At 41.8% G+C, this 17,738-nt stretch overlaps 1 protein-coding gene across 1 annotated transcript; it reads right to left on the bottom strand.

The window, feature by feature from the left end:
- On the bottom strand, nucleotides 1-16,109 carry LOC121506779 (sodium- and chloride-dependent neutral and basic amino acid transporter B(0+)-like). Its single transcript, XM_041782649.1, has 15 exons — nucleotides 16,056-16,109; nucleotides 14,427-14,574; nucleotides 14,217-14,348; nucleotides 13,052-13,213; nucleotides 12,693-12,807; nucleotides 12,487-12,619; nucleotides 12,212-12,352; nucleotides 11,857-11,992; nucleotides 11,593-11,685; nucleotides 11,373-11,498; nucleotides 10,555-10,673; nucleotides 1,079-1,178; nucleotides 715-824; nucleotides 252-419; nucleotides 1-129 (listed from the first exon to the last, which is right to left on the bottom strand). Exons 1-15 carry the CDS (start codon nucleotides 16,107-16,109, stop codon nucleotides 1-3), a joined length of 1,866 nt encoding a protein of 621 aa, XP_041638583.1.
- Nucleotides 16,110-17,738: the final 1,629 nt, after the last annotated feature.

The raw sequence follows: 17,738 nt of genomic DNA, 5'->3' as shown, positions 1-17,738 counted from the left end.
TTACATTTGCTTGTTGTTTGTTAACACCGCTCTTCTTCTGCAACAGTTTTCGTCTGAGTAGCGTTCTCCCCGATGGATTTCCAGGTAGGGACGCCAGTCCTCAGAGGGAACACACAAAGACTTCACACGCTATCAGAAGTATGGGACAGTTAGGATCACAACACATTTGATAATACAGGCTAAAGGACAACACTAAGATACAAGAAAAAAACATCATATTTTAGATACTTCTTACAAGACAACATACACACCTGCCAGAGGGTTCCCTCAGCTCTCATTAGCTTATATACAGCAACCAAGGGGATCCACATGAGGACAAATGACACCATGCACCAACCCAGAGCCAAGCCCCAGGCTGGGTACTGGATCTTTCCATAGGTGGGGGGCACGAGGCTTATAAGAGACCACAACAGGACCACCTAGATACAAAATGTAGCTGTTAACATAACATCTTATTATATCAATAAAGGTTTAAAGGAGCTGTTATGATCTTTTCAAAAAAGATGAGCCTCAGGCTTGATTTGAGTTTTGAACCAAAAAACCTTACTGCTGCCTCCAACAACTTTTTCTGTCAGGTGTGCCAACAATCATCTTTTTAATCAGCTTATTTTCCCCTATGTTAATTGAAAGTATTTTGCATTGAGACTGGAAAAGTGACAGTAAAATAAAGCACTTCAATATAAAGAAGTGGAACTGGAGAAAGGTAGTACTCACCAGGATGATGCAGGGGCTGATGAAGTACCAACATGCTTTCCACCACACCCAGAAGCAAAAGCCTTTTTTGCCAATCATCATCTCAGTGTCTTGGATAAAATTTTTACCTCCTGTAATGCAAAAGAAAACATAGTCATGTTCTTTAGATCGATAAAATGTTGTCCACAAAAAAATTATGTTGCACTGAAGGTTCCCAAGAGCACACTGGCCTTCATAATTTTAAATGGAATTGCTGCCCAGCACTATACTTTAATAATGTTCTGTATCAGTTTTACCCCAATATGGACAAGCTAGTCAGCTATAAAGCATAATTTATCAATAGTTATTAGATGTAAATACCATTATTGCTGGTATGTATATTTACCATAAATGAAGAAGATGCCAATGACCTCAAAAAGGGCCAAAACAAGCAGCACCCAGCTGGCAATAAACTGGTCCATCAGAGTCACCCAGTATATTCCTGCCTAAACCAAACACGAACTGTTTAAACAAATTAAAGTCATGTATTTAACTAGGGATTCTGGATGACTTTCAGGGGCCTTAAGAGCTGAAGGATGTAGAAGCTGTCATTTTCATATCACGCATGGCGTATGGTACACACAAACAATACCATCAAAGTCACGTATGACCCCAAGAGGACTGATCTGTGTCTTCTGTTGTCATCAGACAATCCAAGAGTTCAAGAGTTATAGTAAAATTAGTTACCGGAAAAAAATGATGAAAAGCAGTTAAAATGTGTCAAATATGAGTTAAAAGGAGCAAAAATAAGCAAAAAGTTGCAAAAATTGGTTAAAAGAGACAAAAATTGGATAACAGTAGCAAAAATGGTCAAAGAAAGGCAAAAGGAGCAAACATGGTTAACAAGCTGTTAAAGAGTGGCAAATAAGGGTTTAGAGTAGAAGAATAACTAAATATTGGCCTTATGAGACAAAAAATGGGGTAACAGCAGAAAAAATGTGCTTCTAAAGGCATAAGGCAGCAAACATAGGTGTGAAAAAATGGTGAAAAGCGATATAAAAGTGGTCGAAATGGGTTAAAAAAAAGGGGGAAAAATAAGCAAAAAAGGCCAAATGTGTTAAAGGTGGCAACAATAGGTTACAGAGGCAATAATAAATAAAAAGCTGCCAAATGGGTTAAAAGTGGCAAAACTAGCAAAAGTTGCAACCACTATGCTGTTTACTGGCTAAAGTTGATAAAAAGTTTCCACTGTCAACAAAAGAAATAAAATTAAGCTAGAAGTGGGAACATGCTTCCTTCAGCCACTAAAAGCATTTGAAACTTAAAAGATGAGTTCTGAGCAATAATATCCATAGCAATCAGAATGGTCAAGCTTGTTTCAGCCCCTGGAGGTCTGCGGAAGAAACTCCAACAAAAATGGTCTCAAGATTACCAGAGACAAGCTTTACGCAATGGCAACAGTCCAACTCCCACAAGATGTAAAGCAGGGGTTATCGACTCCATTCACAAGAGGGCCAGCTTTTTCTTGACAGACACTATGGGGGCCAGACATTGAAATAAACCAGACTAAAATCAATCAAATTTTGGTCAAATTAATATATTCTTACGAAAATAAATATGTATGTTTTCTTTTAAAAATGAATGGAACTTTTAGCTTTTAACAGGGAGGCAATATACTTAACACCTCTTACATACATATCACCTATACTAAAGCCAGCCACAAGGGGGCAATTGAGATATTTTAGCTACATACTGTATTTCTGGAGCCATCTTGATGTCTATCACTGAATTTGATGCTAATAATCTGTGTTGTGCTTTGTCAGATACACATACAGGAAACAGACCTTTAGTGTAGATTCTCAGAAAGGAAAATTGCTTTCTCAAAGAGCCTTAAAACCGCAACTTTAATCAAGACTGGAATGATAAGTATTTTTTTTAACCATGCCAAATTACAGAAATACAATACCTATTTGCTTCTTGTTTGAAAGGTTGTTAAGTTGTATTGTTAAGAATTCTTCATGTTTAGAGACATTTGAGTTTGAGACTTTTATTTTGAAATTTTACTTTGAAAGAGCGATTATCTCCGCTTCCTGTTTTACTGCAATTTCGCGCTGGTTACTATTCTTCATGCAGTCTCCATCGGTGCAGAAGTCATTGATGATGTGAGTTATGTTGTACTATAAGATTAACACAAGAAATATAAGTTTATACTCTTTTTTGCTTGACGTTATTTTAACTGTTTAAGATTTCTATACTGATGTTATTTACAGAATATGTTTAGTAAGTAGCTTCTGAGTGTCAAGCTAACTAGCTTGCTAACTTCTCTGTGCTAATCACTAGCTGTGTGAGTCCATACAGATGTGTTTATTGACAAGTTAGACCTGTTTATGTCTTAATATTTCTTTAGAAAGCATTTAATGCTTGAGTTAATGTTGTTATAAGTGAAGAAACTAATCAGACATATTAATTGTGCCTTATGTTTATTTCAGTCACTAAAGGAAAGCACCGATCTGTACAAATCTGATTACTTAAGTAAAAGGTTAAATCCATCTGATGACTCTGTGTTTTCTGACTGGAACCCCTGTAGTGGTCAATAATCCCACACACCAGTTTCAGGATACAATATCCAACAAATGTCCTTCGAATTTAATTGGCTGCTACAGCTATGTCATCAGAAGATAAGTCAGTTTCTCTGTCCTATGCTGATGTGGGAGAGCGCTCTGTGAGGCTTCACCGTACACCCAGATATCTTGAGGACTATGTCCTTGCCTACCAGCCTCAGCAGCCTGCCCTGTCCTCCCGCTCTACAGAAATGGAGTCAGAGGAGCAGAGAGGAGCGGCAGCCTCAGTGCACAGTAGCCAAGCAGATGCAGCCTGTCACAAAGGTTAACATACAGCCTCAGGAAACCCCACTTCAGGTGACCTGCTGAGCACTTCCTCACTTAAGAGACTTATTGAATCAATTGCCAGGGATGAGAGAGAAGAGAATGCAGAAGTCGCCCAGCTCACTGACAAACTCCCCCAGTGTGAGAACAGGCAGCGCTGCCATAAAAACTACTGGAACACATCTCTTCCTTTCTATCTGAGCAAGAAGCAGATGACAATGATAATATAAATCGAGCCGCTTCATCTTTCCCAGCACAGTCACCTGCAGCTCTTTGCTCCCATGCCACTCCAGCCTCATCTCGCCAATCTCCTTTATCAGTAGTGAAGCTGCTACATGTCTTAGAGCCATAAGCTGATAGACACACAACAGCAAGTGTGCCTTTACTACCGCAGGGTGATGACAAGAGGGGAGATTTTGCTCAAACAGCTGTACATGAGGGAGTGACTTCTGCCTTTACGCCAGTACGCTCTGCTTCACTCCAGTGCCCAGGCTCTCCCTCATCTACTATTTCATCTGGTACTACATCGCCGATTCCACGCCAGCAGGAACACCTGATGTTGGACCCTTCATTACCACAGGCCACTCAGCTTCCACCCCATCCTCTAATAACTCCTACAGTCTCAGTCGGTAAGCCTGCACCTGCATCATACAGCTATTCAACTGCACTGCCTCGTTCTCAGTCACATGCAATCCCTTAGGCTCCCTCAAGCCATAACATGACACAGTATATTCCTATGATTGGGCAACCAATAATAGCACCTCAGTATCCATCATGTGCCAATGCAGTGGATGACCTGTCTCCAGGTGTGCAGCCACAGCTATTGTCAAGCCAAACTGTGCCCCCAGTCAGCGCTAGCTTGCCACTCCGATTACTAAATGGTGTGCCACAACCCAAGATCCCAGACTTCACCTCTGACAGTGAAAGGGAGTTTGCTAACCTAAAGCTAGCTTTAGATAACCTGCTAGAACCACACCAGGAACTGACCAAGACTTACAAATATCATGTGCTACTTAAACACCTCAAACTACCTGAGGCACAGATGATTGGTCAGTCCTACCGCCACCACCCATATCCATACACATCCACTGTGTAAGCTTTACAGCTTCAGTACAGGCAGCCACACCAGCTTGCTCAAAATGAAATAGCAGCCATTCTGACCACGGCTGATGTGAAGCCTGGAGATACACGCACTTTTCAGAACTTCATCTTACGGGTCCGCCTTCTGGTGAGCATGTTGCTGTCCTCGGGGAATGGAATTCAACTGCTGCTCACATGTCGACTGTTTGCTCAGCAAGCTTTCCAAGTATCACTGGGATAGCTTCATTGAGTATCTACAACTGCAGGGTAAGCTCAACAGCACCAGTCTCAATCCTTACAACCTGCAGGATCTAAATGGCTGGCTCCAAGGTAAAGCTCAGCAGCAGCGTCTGTCCAGCAGATTGGTGCAGCGCTACCAACATGAGAGGACTCCAGTCAACAGGAAGGAAAAGAGCCTGTTCAAGGGTAAAGGTCAGAGTGTAGCTGTGTATCATGGAGCAGAGCCTACACACCCTAACTCTTCCAGTAAGCTCATATCAGACGGTAATAAGAAGTTGAACAAAATCAATTGCCTCTTCTGCAACAGCAAAGAACATTACATCAGTCATTGTCAGTCTAACAAAGAACAGTCAGTGGCAGATCTGGATAAATGGATAACAGCAGGTAGGCGCTGTTGGAAGTGTGCACGTTCCCATGCAGTGGAGGCATGCAACCTCAAGAAACCCTGCAGTGACTGTGGTGGCATTCATCTCCAGGTTCTCCATGAAGTAGCATACTGACGCTCCATGGACCCTCAATCATCAACTGCAGAGAATCGAGTTTACCTGACACCCAGCATATCCTCAGGTAAAGTGCTCCTGAAAGTCGTCACAGTGCTGCTACACAGTGACACAAGGTCAATGGAGACCTTCGCTGTCTTAGATGATGGGGCCCAATGGACGATGATTTTACCAGAAACCGTCCAGCAGCTTCACTTGAACGGTCAGTGTGAGTCTCTTGCTCTGCGCATGGTGTGTACAGACCTTACACACCTCCAAGGTCATAAGGTCAACTTTGAAATCTCCCCCAAAGGTAACGCTTGGAAGCATTACAAAGTACAAGGAGCATTTACTGCCTCTGGTCTTGATCTTGTAGAGTAGACCTATCCAGTGCAGAGACTTCAGAGAAACCATACACACTTACGTGGAGTCCCTCTGCAGCCATTCATTGTGTTGATTGGATCAGATTGTGTGCATCTTATCACTGCCAACTGAGCCAGTTCGTCGAGGAACTAATGGTGGACCCATAGCCATCCATACTGCCCTGGGTTGGGCATTACAAGCCGCAGAAGAAGCTGTAAAGGAACAGAGCCATATCCAACAGTGCCTTTTCACTTCGCTTGAGAGTCCGAACAATGTCCTACTCAGAAATGTGGAAAGGTTGTGGCAACTTGATGTTCTGCTCTTTAGAAATGAGAAAACAGTTGTTCGTTCTCGTGATAATCAGGAAGCTGTGAACCTTCTTGAAACAAAGACAAAGCAAGTTGACATATAAGATGTCCAACGATAAGCAACGCCCCTCTTAAGGAAAACAGGAGAAACCAAACTTAACAGTTCCATCCATTCTGTCATGGCACATCTGAGAGGGACAGAGAAAAGGCTCAAGAAGGACCCAGAGAGGGCAGCTCTCCTCGCTGCTGAAATCAGCAAACTCGTCTAGTCTGGGTATGTAAAGAAACTCTCACATGAGGAGGTGGATCAGTCAGAGGAATCATGGTATCTGCCTTACCACCTCGTGTCCCACAACAACAAACCCCGACTAGTGTTCAACTGTTCCTTCAGGCGGCAAGGTGTCTCTGTGAATGATCAATTCCTTCCAGGACCCACACTGGGACCATCATTACTGGGTGTCCTACTGTGGTTCAGGGAGCACCAAGTAGCAGTAAGCGGGGACATCTGAGCGATGTTTAACCAGATACATCTTCTTCCTGTTGACAGACCACTCCTCCAATTCATCTTCAGAGACCTGCGCCGTGAAGACCCCCCAGATGTTTATGAATGGCAGTTGCTCCCATTTGGGACAACAAACAGCCCCTGCTGTGCAATCTTCGCTCTACAGCAGCATGTCCGCAATCACCAGGACAGTGACCCAGATATACTACAGTCAGTGCAGCAGAGATTCTATGTAGACAACTGCCTTGAGAGCTTCCCCACGATATCAGCAGTGACACAAAGAGTAGATCATCTGCGTACCCTTTTGGCTGAGGGTGGGTTTGATCTCAGACAGTGGGCTAGTAACCAACCATCAGTGCAAGCCCACCTTCCTGCTGAAGTGAGATCCTCAACTTCTGAGCAGTGGCTGAGCCACAACAGAACCAACCCCCAAGAGCCGGGTCTAGGCCTGAGATGGAACTGTGCCACCGACAATCTTGGCTACCAGTACAGAATCATTGAACATGCAACGCTGACTATGAGGACGGCATATCAGGTGCTAGCAAGTCAGTATGACCCCCTGGGCTTCATCGTGCCTGACACAACACGAGCCAAGGTGTTGATCCAACATCTCTGGTCCAAACAAAGAGGCTGGGATGATCACAACCTACCTCCAGGACTTTGGGAAGCTTGGAAGAAATGGGAAGATGAGCTGCAACACCTCAGCAAGGTATCCATTCCTCGATGTTACTCACCCGCTTCTGGGGATGATGTAGACCCTGAGTACAGCCTACATGTGTTTTGTGATGCCTCGGAATGTGCGTATGGGGCAGTAGCTTACCTCACAGTACGCATAAGAGATACAGTTCACACCTCCTTTGTGATGGCGAGGTCAAGAGTCGCACCAAAACGACAACAGTCAATGCCCCGCCTGGAGCTCTGTGCCGCACTAGCTGGAGCTCAACTAGCTAACTCTTGGAGACAGAGCTCACCCTCTTTATCCAGCAAACAATTCTGTGGTCTGACTCCACCACCGTTTGGGAATGGCTCCAGTCAGACTCCTCTAGATTTTTTTTTTTTTTTTTTTTTTTTTTTTTTTTTAAGATTTATTTTTGGCCTTTTTGCCTTTATTTGATAGGACAGTGGATAGAGTCAGAAACAGGGAAGATAGCGGGGAGAGACATGCAGGAAATAGTACCACGGGCCGGATTCGAACCCGGGTCGCCTGCATACATGGTGCGCGCCTTAACCACTCGACTACCGGCACGCCAGACTCCTGTAGATTTAAAGTGTGTCCGAGATACAGGAGCTGACAGACCGTCAAGCCTGGCGGTACGTTGACACCCAGAACAACCCAGCAGACAATATCACTAGGGGTAAGCCGCTCCTAGAACTGGCAGAGTGTAGTCGCTGGAGTCAAGGGCCATCATTCCTCAAACAGTGTTGAAAACTGGCCACAGAGGCCAGAGAAGGTGGTAACAGTGGACCCATCTGAACTGAAAAACATCACCTTCTGCAACTTAACAGAAGCACCGTCCAACCACAATATCCCTGATGCCTCTCAATTTAGCACATGGAAGGAATTACATGCTACAGGCATGTCAGGGAGTTCAAGGGGTGGCAAAGGACCAGATGCACAGCCAGACCTTTAGTTCCTGAGATGCAGAGCTTCAGTTGTTAAGAAGCTGCCAAGCTCACAGCTTCCCAGAGGAAGTGACTGCTCTCAAAGCACAGAAGCCTGTGCCAAATAACAGTCGTTCTACCAGTCTTGCACCAGAGTGGGACTCTTCCACATGCCTAATCCGTGTGGGAGGAAGGCTGCGCAGACTCCACAACGCAAACCTGGATGAAATCCACCCCATTGTGCTGGACCCGAAGCATCCTGCAACAAAACTCCTCATCAAGGGCTTTGATGAACGCCTTTTGCACACAGGCACAGAGCGGGTATATGCAGAACTTCGGAGGCACTACTGGGTTTTACGTGGGTGGCAGGCTGTCACACCTCATCAGCATGATTGCCCATCCTGCCAGCATTGGAGAGCTCAGCCAAAGGTCCCGCTAATGGCTGACCTACCACCACAGCACCTCAGACTCCTGTGTCCACCTTTCTTCTCGACAGGTGTAGACTGCTTTGGACCCTACCACGTCAAGATAGGCAGGAGGTCAGAGAAACACTGGGGTGTCATCTTTAAGTGCCTCATGACACGAGCAGTTCATATAGAGCTTCTCAACTCAGTGGATGCAGAGCCTTCCTCCTAGCTCTTCGTCAGTTTGTTGCTCGGAGAGGCAGGCCGAAGGAGATTCTGTCAGATTGTGGAACCAATTTCCGTGGTGTGGAGAGGGAACTCCATGATCCTTTGTAGCTATGGAACCATCACTGAGGAACCAACTGACAGAATATCAGATCAACTTTAAGTTCAATCCACCAAATGCTCCTCACTTTGGTGGAGCAGGGGGGAGGGAGGTTCGATCCATCAAGGCCGGTCTCCAAGTTGCAGTTGGGAGCCAAGCAGTTGCTGAAGAGGTCCCATACACAACCCTGGTGGAAGTGGAAGGGATACTTAATTCAAAACCGCTTGGGTATGCGTCATCTGATGTCGCGGCTCCAGACCCCATAACACCAAACATCCTCCTTATGGGGCGGCGAGATGCAACACTACCCCAAGTAGTTTATGTCCCAGCGGTCATGGGGCGGCGGAGATGGCGTCACTGCTAGAACCTTGTGGACCAGTTCTGGATCCATTTTACATGCAACTACTTGCCTACTCTTCAGACCAGACACAAACGGCAGAAGCCTTCAGATAACCTCACTGTTGACGCAGTTGTTCTGGTTGTCGACCCATCACTTCCCAGAGCACAGTGGCCCGTGGGGAGAGTTGTTAAGACAGTCAAGAGTCAGGATGGATGTGTCAGAGCCGCAGAGGTCAAGGTCAAAGGGAAAGTTTACACAAGGCCAGTTGCTCGACTGATCCAGCTACCAGACCTCGAAGATGATGCTAAAGACACTTGAAGAATTCCTTTTATTACACATTTGCTGCACAAATGTGGGGGCGGTCGTTAAGAATTCTTAATGTTTAGAGACATTTGGGTTTGAGACTTTTATTTTGAAATTTTACTTTGAAAGAGCGATTATTTCTGCTTCCTGTTTTACAGTAATTTCGCGCTGGTTACTATTCTTCATGCAGTCTCCATCGATGCAGAAGTCATTGATAATGTGAGTTATGTTGCACTATAAGATTACCACAAGAAATAAAAGTTTGTACTCTGTTTGCCTGATGTTATTTTGATTGTTTAAGATTTCTATACTGATGTTATTTACAGAATATGTTTAGTAAGTAGCTTCTGAGTGCAAAGCTATCTAAATAGCTTGCTAACTTCTCTGTGCTAATCACTAGCTGTGTGAGTCCATACAGATGTGAGTTTATTGACAAGTTAGACCTGTTTATATCTTAATATTTCTTTAGAAAGCATTTAATGCTTGAGTTAATGTTGTTATAAGTGAAGAAACTAATCAGACATATTTATTTGTGCCTTATGTTTATTTCAGTCACTACAGGAAAGCACAGATCTGTACAAATCTGATTACTTCAGTTTAAGGTTAAATCCATCTAATGACTCTGTGTTCTGTGACCGGATCCCCTGTAGTGGTCAATAATCCCACACACCAGTTTCAGGATACAATATCCAACATGTATGTTTAATTTAAATTTTATGGGGGGGCTGATGTGGCCCCCTGGACCTCCAGTTGAGGATCACTGATGTAAAGCAACAGATTCTCTGATGACATTTGAAGATGGGAGACTAGACCAGGTCATCTGGGGCTCACGTGACATTGTTGGCATAGCTATTTGAACTGCTTATGTAAAACTGAGTGCTTAAAGAAGTCATCCAGGATTCCTAGAACCGCAGTTACATCTGTCATTTTCATTTGTCTTACAGTATGTTTGGTTGCGAATGATAAATTTACAGAAATATGTACACAGAGAGAAACGGTGGGGTAATCATATAAAATATTTGTGACATTAAGGCTGAAGGAATCACTGTACCCGTGTGACACATGGCAGGCCCAGCAGGTAGAGGATGCATACTGACATTATTGTCAGTAAAGGTCGTTTAGGTTTGAGAAGTTCAGGGAAGGCATCACACAGGCAGGTGGTGATCACCTCTAATGATAAGAGCAGAGATGGGAATAGATGAGTATGTGGGTAGTTGAGTTCAGTTTGCCTCAGACATAAATCTAGTGTTTGAAAATGTTTATAACAGGTTGGTTTAAGATCAATCTGTTTTTGAATATAGTAGGAACACTTGCTCAGATCAGTTACTTCCCTTGTCTGGCATTTGATTGGCTGAAAGTTATTCAAGGCAGTGGTGTTATCACAATAGCCTTTTCCCCTTTGTTTCCTATGTATGACCAAGAGTTATTTAATGGTTTGCTTAAAACCCCCAGGTGTTGTTATTGGCTAGTTAAGTGATAGTTTCTTGGAGCCCTCATCACAATAGTAGTATTTACAAAGTTAACATCAAAAAATGTGGAATCTTTACATGTGAGACTAGACTTTGGTATTGGAAGTGTTCTGATTTACATGCAGTGCTTTGCTGTCCAAATGTCTGGACAGAAAGCATGACATGACTCTATTAACATATTTCAATCAACTACATATGTACGCATAGTTGCTTCATAAGTTGCTAACTGAACTGTAAACAATTCAGTATTGTCAGGTCGTCTAACCACTGGCTATGCAAGAATAACTGAAAGATGTGCATTGCTCCTAGAGGCATATCGTATTGTCAGGTGAGAGCTGAATGGCTCTGAGATTATTTTCTTAAGTATGATAGCTGGACCAGTCCCTCGTGAAAATCTTACCTAATTGTGCAAACTGGGAGTCCAGGCCAATGATGTAAAGCATAAAAAAGAACAGTATGGACCAGAGAGTGGAAATGGGAAGCTTAGCTAAAGCATCTGGATACACAATGAAGGCAAGACCAAATCCTGCATAAAGATGGAGACACAGAACGTCAAAGAACATAGAGCAACCTGATGAAAAAATCACCAAAAATAGAAAGACTGACTCTAGATGTCTGACCTTCTTTCACTACTTCTTCTATAGGTTTTCCATAGACATGAGCCATATGACCCAAAACAGAGAAAATGGCAAAGCCTGCAAACACACTGGTAACTAGAGGGAGATGACAATCTTAAAGTTAGTCACATAAACTACAGACATCAGAGTTAATATCAGGGAGCACAGGTAAAACACCTTCACCATAGCACAAAATAGATCCATTGATGATTTAATTGAAAATACTTGTTTTTCGAGGAGTGCACCAATAGACCTGTTTAGTCCTACCGTGATTGGCGAAAGATACAATAATGGAATCCGTGAACATGTTGTTGTGAAATGTGCTGTAAGACACAAGAGTCAAAACTCCGCTTGTAGCAACGTTGAGGGAGAACAAAGTCTGAGTAGCTGCATCCTTCCAGACCTAAACACAGAGTGTTGGACTTAAATTAACAACTGTTTGCATGGTAACATGAAAGGCATTTTCATGTGCAGCGAAACAGTATGTTAGCACTGTCATTTTACTCTTGTGAATATAACCATGCCTTTCAAAGCCCTGTTAAAACTATACGGAGCCACTACTGTGGCTGAGAAGTCTTGAGGTTTTAGTTTTCTTGCACTGCAAATTGTGTTAGCTTCTTACCTGTCCCTCTGTCAGTTTGGTCAAATTGGATTTGGAACCAATGAAGAACTCTATTCCCTCTCCAGCTCCCTCTAGTGTCACACCTCGGATCAGCAGGATCAGAATGATTAAATAAGGAAATGTTGCTGTAAAATACACAACCTGGAGAGGCAAAACTGTCCATCAATTTACTGATTATGTTGAAAGGAAACATGTCAGAGATAACCACAATAGACTTTGTTTTATCTGCAGGAGTGCAGTGGACAAGATCAACTATAAGGTGAATGTCATCCTACTTTGCCTGAGGACTTGATGCCTTTAATGAGTGATGCAGCAAGAATGCAGGAACTGAGCAGCAGACAGAGGGCCAAGTGCCAAACTATTGGTCCAGTTTCATCTAGACCACTGGATCTCTGCAGAGCCACACGGCTGATGAAGAGAGAAGAGTGAGTATACAGCCATATCAGTGTGACAGATGTGCGCATCAGTGTGTTTTTCTTACTCCCAGTACTGCTCACTCGGACTCTGCACTGGAACTTTGATTATACTGGACACAGGACATGTGCTGTTTTCCTGAGTCCAGTTGGCCACCAAAACACCACTTTCATTACAGTACACTAGAAAGAGAGAGAGAGATCATGTAAATGGCTTCCTCGAGAAATCAGTTAATATGATGGGTTTTGCACAAGTATAAAAACGCTTTATATATGATACGAGTCTGTAGCCCAAACTGATTACATACACAAAGCTCTCCTTCGTGTAATGGTTCTGTAAATACTCCTTTTAGACGGATTGGTTTTTCGTGTTAGTGATTTGGGCTCACATCTAACAAACAAAAAGAGAAAGAGAAAGGACAGGTACCTAAGGGTGTAGTGCTACAGTTCCCGTCAGACCAGCTGTAGCATTTGGACCAGGGCAGAGGAAACTGGAAGGAGGCGAACAGGTAGTAGATGCTGTAGGCCACAATGACGTTATAATAAATTGCGATTATTATGTTCAGCATAACCATGGAAAAGCCGACACCTGCAGAAGATACCACATTTGAACAGTTTTATTAAATTCAAAAATATATTAACTTACAACCTGTCTGACCCCACAGAGACCTCACAACATCATGTTCTTTGGTTTAAAATCTGCTGGGGATAGAAAAACTGACCAGCCCTGACAGACTGGTGGTCAAGACCTGTGCCACGACCACTGTCTATGTATATCACTGGCACAGCCTCACATCACTCTTGTTTCAGAGGCCAACCGTACTCTACCTGTAATATAACAGTCCATGGACTAATGCTAACACATTTGTCACTGAGTGCTACAAGATCAACTGCCCTTACTACAGGTAGTCTGTCTCCAAATATTGGACCTTTTCAGCTTCACAAGATCTGTTAAAGGCTTCTCTATTCAGGACACCTGCTCTGTACATAGCATTTACCAGGTCTGATAAACTGGGGCCTCTCAGATCCTTGTCTGCACTGTTTTGAGTGTGGAGTCCTTGGTGGATCTGCCACATCCACACATCTCAGTGTGACAGATCAATCATTTAAGATAAGCTTGTCTGCCAAAACAGGAGTCTCCACATTATCCCAGAGTAAGGCATAAATTCTATGAAGGACACGACTACCCCTCTTGCTATTAGGCTGGAGTGAGAAGTAGTGTGCTTGCGTTAGGACTGCCAACCAATAAGGGCAGGCATATGGATATAATGTGTTTCTAAATTCGCAAGGAGGGCATATCCCATAGTAAAACATCACTAATGATATTCAGAGAACTGTGGATACACAAGTACCCTTAGGTTTTATTATACATTTGAAAATATATACTTTCACCAAGAGGTTCTTTAAATACTTTAAACACTATCTTTTCCCATGTCCTCATCTTAAAATTCAAGCAGAGACAGTTAATTTATCTATGCCATAATATAAGAATTCACCAGAGTAATTAGCAGCAGTTTCAAAGTTTTCAGTCATCTTAAAAAACCCACATAAATCCATTCTTTAAAAGTACTGCTCTGCTCTGTTAGATTTACCTTGTAGGATTGGCACTGCCCTCCACACATTGATTGGGCCTTGGCTGCAAAACTGACCAATGGAGCTTTCCAGAAAAAAAATGGGAATACCGCACAACACCAACATCAGGAAAAAGGGAATGAGAAAGGCACCTGCTCACAGGGATAAAAACAAGTCTCAGTATAAAAAAACAATACTTCTTGTTTATATCATTGATACTAATCACTCACCTCCTCCATTTTTAAAGGCTAAATATGGAAATCTCCAGATGTTTCCCAGCCCAATAGCAAAGCCTATCATAGACAGCATGTACTCAGTCTTGTTGGTCCAGTTTCCACGCTCAGGATTCTCATCACCACTTTCTTTCTGACAGTCCTCCTTAAAGCGAGGAAAAAAATATTTTAATTTGTTTGACATCATCAACAATGAAAAAACAATGAATTAAAAACATTTTTTTAAGCATGCGCAGTCAGAGCTCAGTCAACAATTGAATGGTTGAGCACAGAGTTGTCTTCCTTTCAGCGTCATCCAGACAGGAGTGCTGCAGAAAGCCCACCGATACGAGCCCTAAAGCTGAATCTTGACACCACAGGACTTTTCACTTACCTGTTACCTGTTTTAACTTCTGGATCCGCCGGACATTAGACTCTATTCACACACCATGATCAAAAGTAAGAGACTTTGGTCTGGGCAGAAATTAATGTAGGAAGCATTTCATTTGCAATCGTTGATAGCTGCATGTGTTGTCTTATCTGCTGTTGATTTGTTTTGCTGTGCCCATTTATGTCCAGTACAGTGCTTTCACCTACACAAAAATTAACTGCTTTCAGAATTAAAGTCTGGCCACTGGGTTTCTTTGTCGTAAAGTGACCATATTGAGATTGTAGAGGGAGCTTTCCTTTTTCCATGTCCACCATCTTAAATCTTTACCTAAAGTCACATGTGAAACCACATGTGTGTCAGCTATCTATCTCTGTCTCTTGTTTCTCTTTTTCTCACGTTTGCATTGCTTAATAAAAATTCTGTTTTGTTTTTTAGCTTTTATAATAGTTATTGTTTAAGTGTTGTTGATTCTACACTGTAATAAGAAAGTTATTGAGAAGGTCAGTGCTCATTCTCACACCTTCAATTTATTTAAATATTAATATTTATCAAATGAAAACAATGATATTAAATCTTAATTCTGAGACTAATTTTTGCTCCTTTTGGTTGTTGTTCCCTGTTTTCAGGGTGAAGTCCTGTTAATCTTTCATCTTGATGTAGAATTGTATTTATTCATTTAAAAAATATTATTATTATTTTAATAATAACCAGAAAATCTATCATTAAAACCCCAACAATAGATTGGACAACAGATAATCCAACAGTTTTAACAAGTACCACCTTTTTTGGACCTTTTTGCATCACTGTGCCTCTGCCAGGTGTTCTGAATATCAGAAATTAACATGAAATCCAAGACAAAAGCCTGATTGAAAGATTGATCTTTGATTCTTATGTTAATTTATAACGGCAGTAGCTTGGCAACAGTGCACTTCCCATTAAGTTCTGAAACATAGTTTGTTGATAACCCAAATAAATTATGAAAAAAATCACTTATTTATCATATTATTTTCACTCTATGAAATGTATATAGAGCAATAGTTGTGGCCATCTTTGCGACTCATCTGGATTATTTGTGTCTTTGACTAAAGCCAACCCATTCTGATGTTTTAAGCAGGACTCCTTCTCCAATGATTTTGCTAAATTAGATATAAAAGAAATCATATGTTTTAAGCATTTTGAAAAATAAGAGGCATTATGCTTGTGTGGTAAATAATCTGCTGTAAGTTTTTCTGAATTTAAGATGTTTTCAATTCTACCTGATCAGAGAGAATAGCAGGTTCCTTGGGAAGATTTGAGCCATAGTTCCTCATGTTGTTTCATCTGCTTCTGTAAAAGAGACTTCAGTTTACATGCAGGAACTGTCTGAAGTCACTCCCCCTGAACTGAATCCTTGTCAATGAGTCCTCAGAGAGATGCGTTTTCTTGTTGTATTTTCCTCTGCAGGTGAAGGTGTTGTCATATCAGCACTTCACATAAAATGACTGCTGGTTTAACTTACAATGTACAGTCAAATCTACACTAGCCCACAGCCAACTACAAACACAGTCAACTGCTTCCTTCAAGCTTCAGGCTTCATCAAATAGTAGACTAGAAATATGATGTTTAAACACAGCAAACAAGGCACACAAATACAGAGTCATGACAAACAAAAGGAAGGGGACCCTCACTGACACCCAAACATGCATCGCTCACATGCAGGGCCACCATTTACACATTTGAACAAACAGTCATGTGAGGTGACAGACTATTTTAGTCAAATCTGTTCTTTAACTCCGTGCTTAATAAATGGTGAAATACTACTTTACAGGAGGCCATAGTGCACCAGTAAACTTGTGTGTACTTAAACTGAACTTGGATTAAACTGTATATATTTTTCTTTACGTACTTTGACTTGAGCAGCCAGTAAAGCTACTTCATATGCTCTACTTTTACCTTATAAATATGTAATTCTGCTGCTTCTCTGTAGGCAACAAATATGATAAACAACCAAAATGGCTGCCACAAATGTGCTCCCTTCTGTTTTTTATCTGCTTGTATGCTATTGCATCATGGTAAAAACTATTGAATAGATCACATTTAAGAAAGAGATGTTTAGCAGTAAGATCCAAATCTTAATCAGCTGGACTTAATTGAGGTTCTTGAAGACGGGGCTTCTTCAGTTCTAAAGTGACTAGGGCCAGAGTGAGAATTTACAGCCTTTGCTGATCATCCATATGTAAATGATTTGCAAATTTTCATCAAGCAGTAGATGTTTCTTGATGACTTCAACTGCTTCAGTTGTGAGGATGCAAGTGAACAGGGAAATTACATCATAGAATTGAAGAGGCCTTGAAAGAGAGGCAAAATGTCTTCAAGAACCTCAGTCAACTCCAGTTGCCCCCTTGACAAAGATTTGGGTAACAATGACCTGGATGAATGAGAACATACACAAACATTTAACTGTAATACTTCACTGTGTTGTCATGGACAAGGTTATAATTTTTCATTAGTTTTTATTTCTATATCGTTTTCTCTTCCTGTGTTTGATTTCAGTTTTGTTTTTATTAGTTTTAGTTTTGTAAGCGCCCAATACAGTTTTAGTTTTAGTTTTTTGGTAAAGCTTAGTTTTTATTTAGTTTCAGTTAACTAAAATGATTTTTGAATTTTAGTTTTAGTTTAGTTAGTTTTAGTTAACTATAACAACCTTGGTCCTGGATATTCTAGTTTCATCTTTGGGGTGACATATTGCAGCACAATTGAAAGACCTATAGAGTATTTTATGAGGGCTAGACTATTTATTTGTCATGTCTTCTGCAGTAAATGCAGACACTTATTCCCTGGATTTGACTTGTGATTGTTCCTCTTTCTATCCCTTATAAACCCATACAAGCTATCTGGAAAGGAGCCTGTACATGAAAAAAAAAGTCCCAAATTGATGAAAGGAACTCAGATCAACACTT

This window comes from Cheilinus undulatus, linkage group 3 (assembly GCF_018320785.1).
Source record: "Cheilinus undulatus linkage group 3, ASM1832078v1, whole genome shotgun sequence".
Lineage (NCBI taxonomy): Eukaryota > Metazoa > Chordata > Actinopteri > Labriformes > Labridae > Cheilinus > Cheilinus undulatus.
Note: the sequence above shows the minus strand (reverse complement) of the source record. Positions and strands in the feature narration are given on the sequence as shown.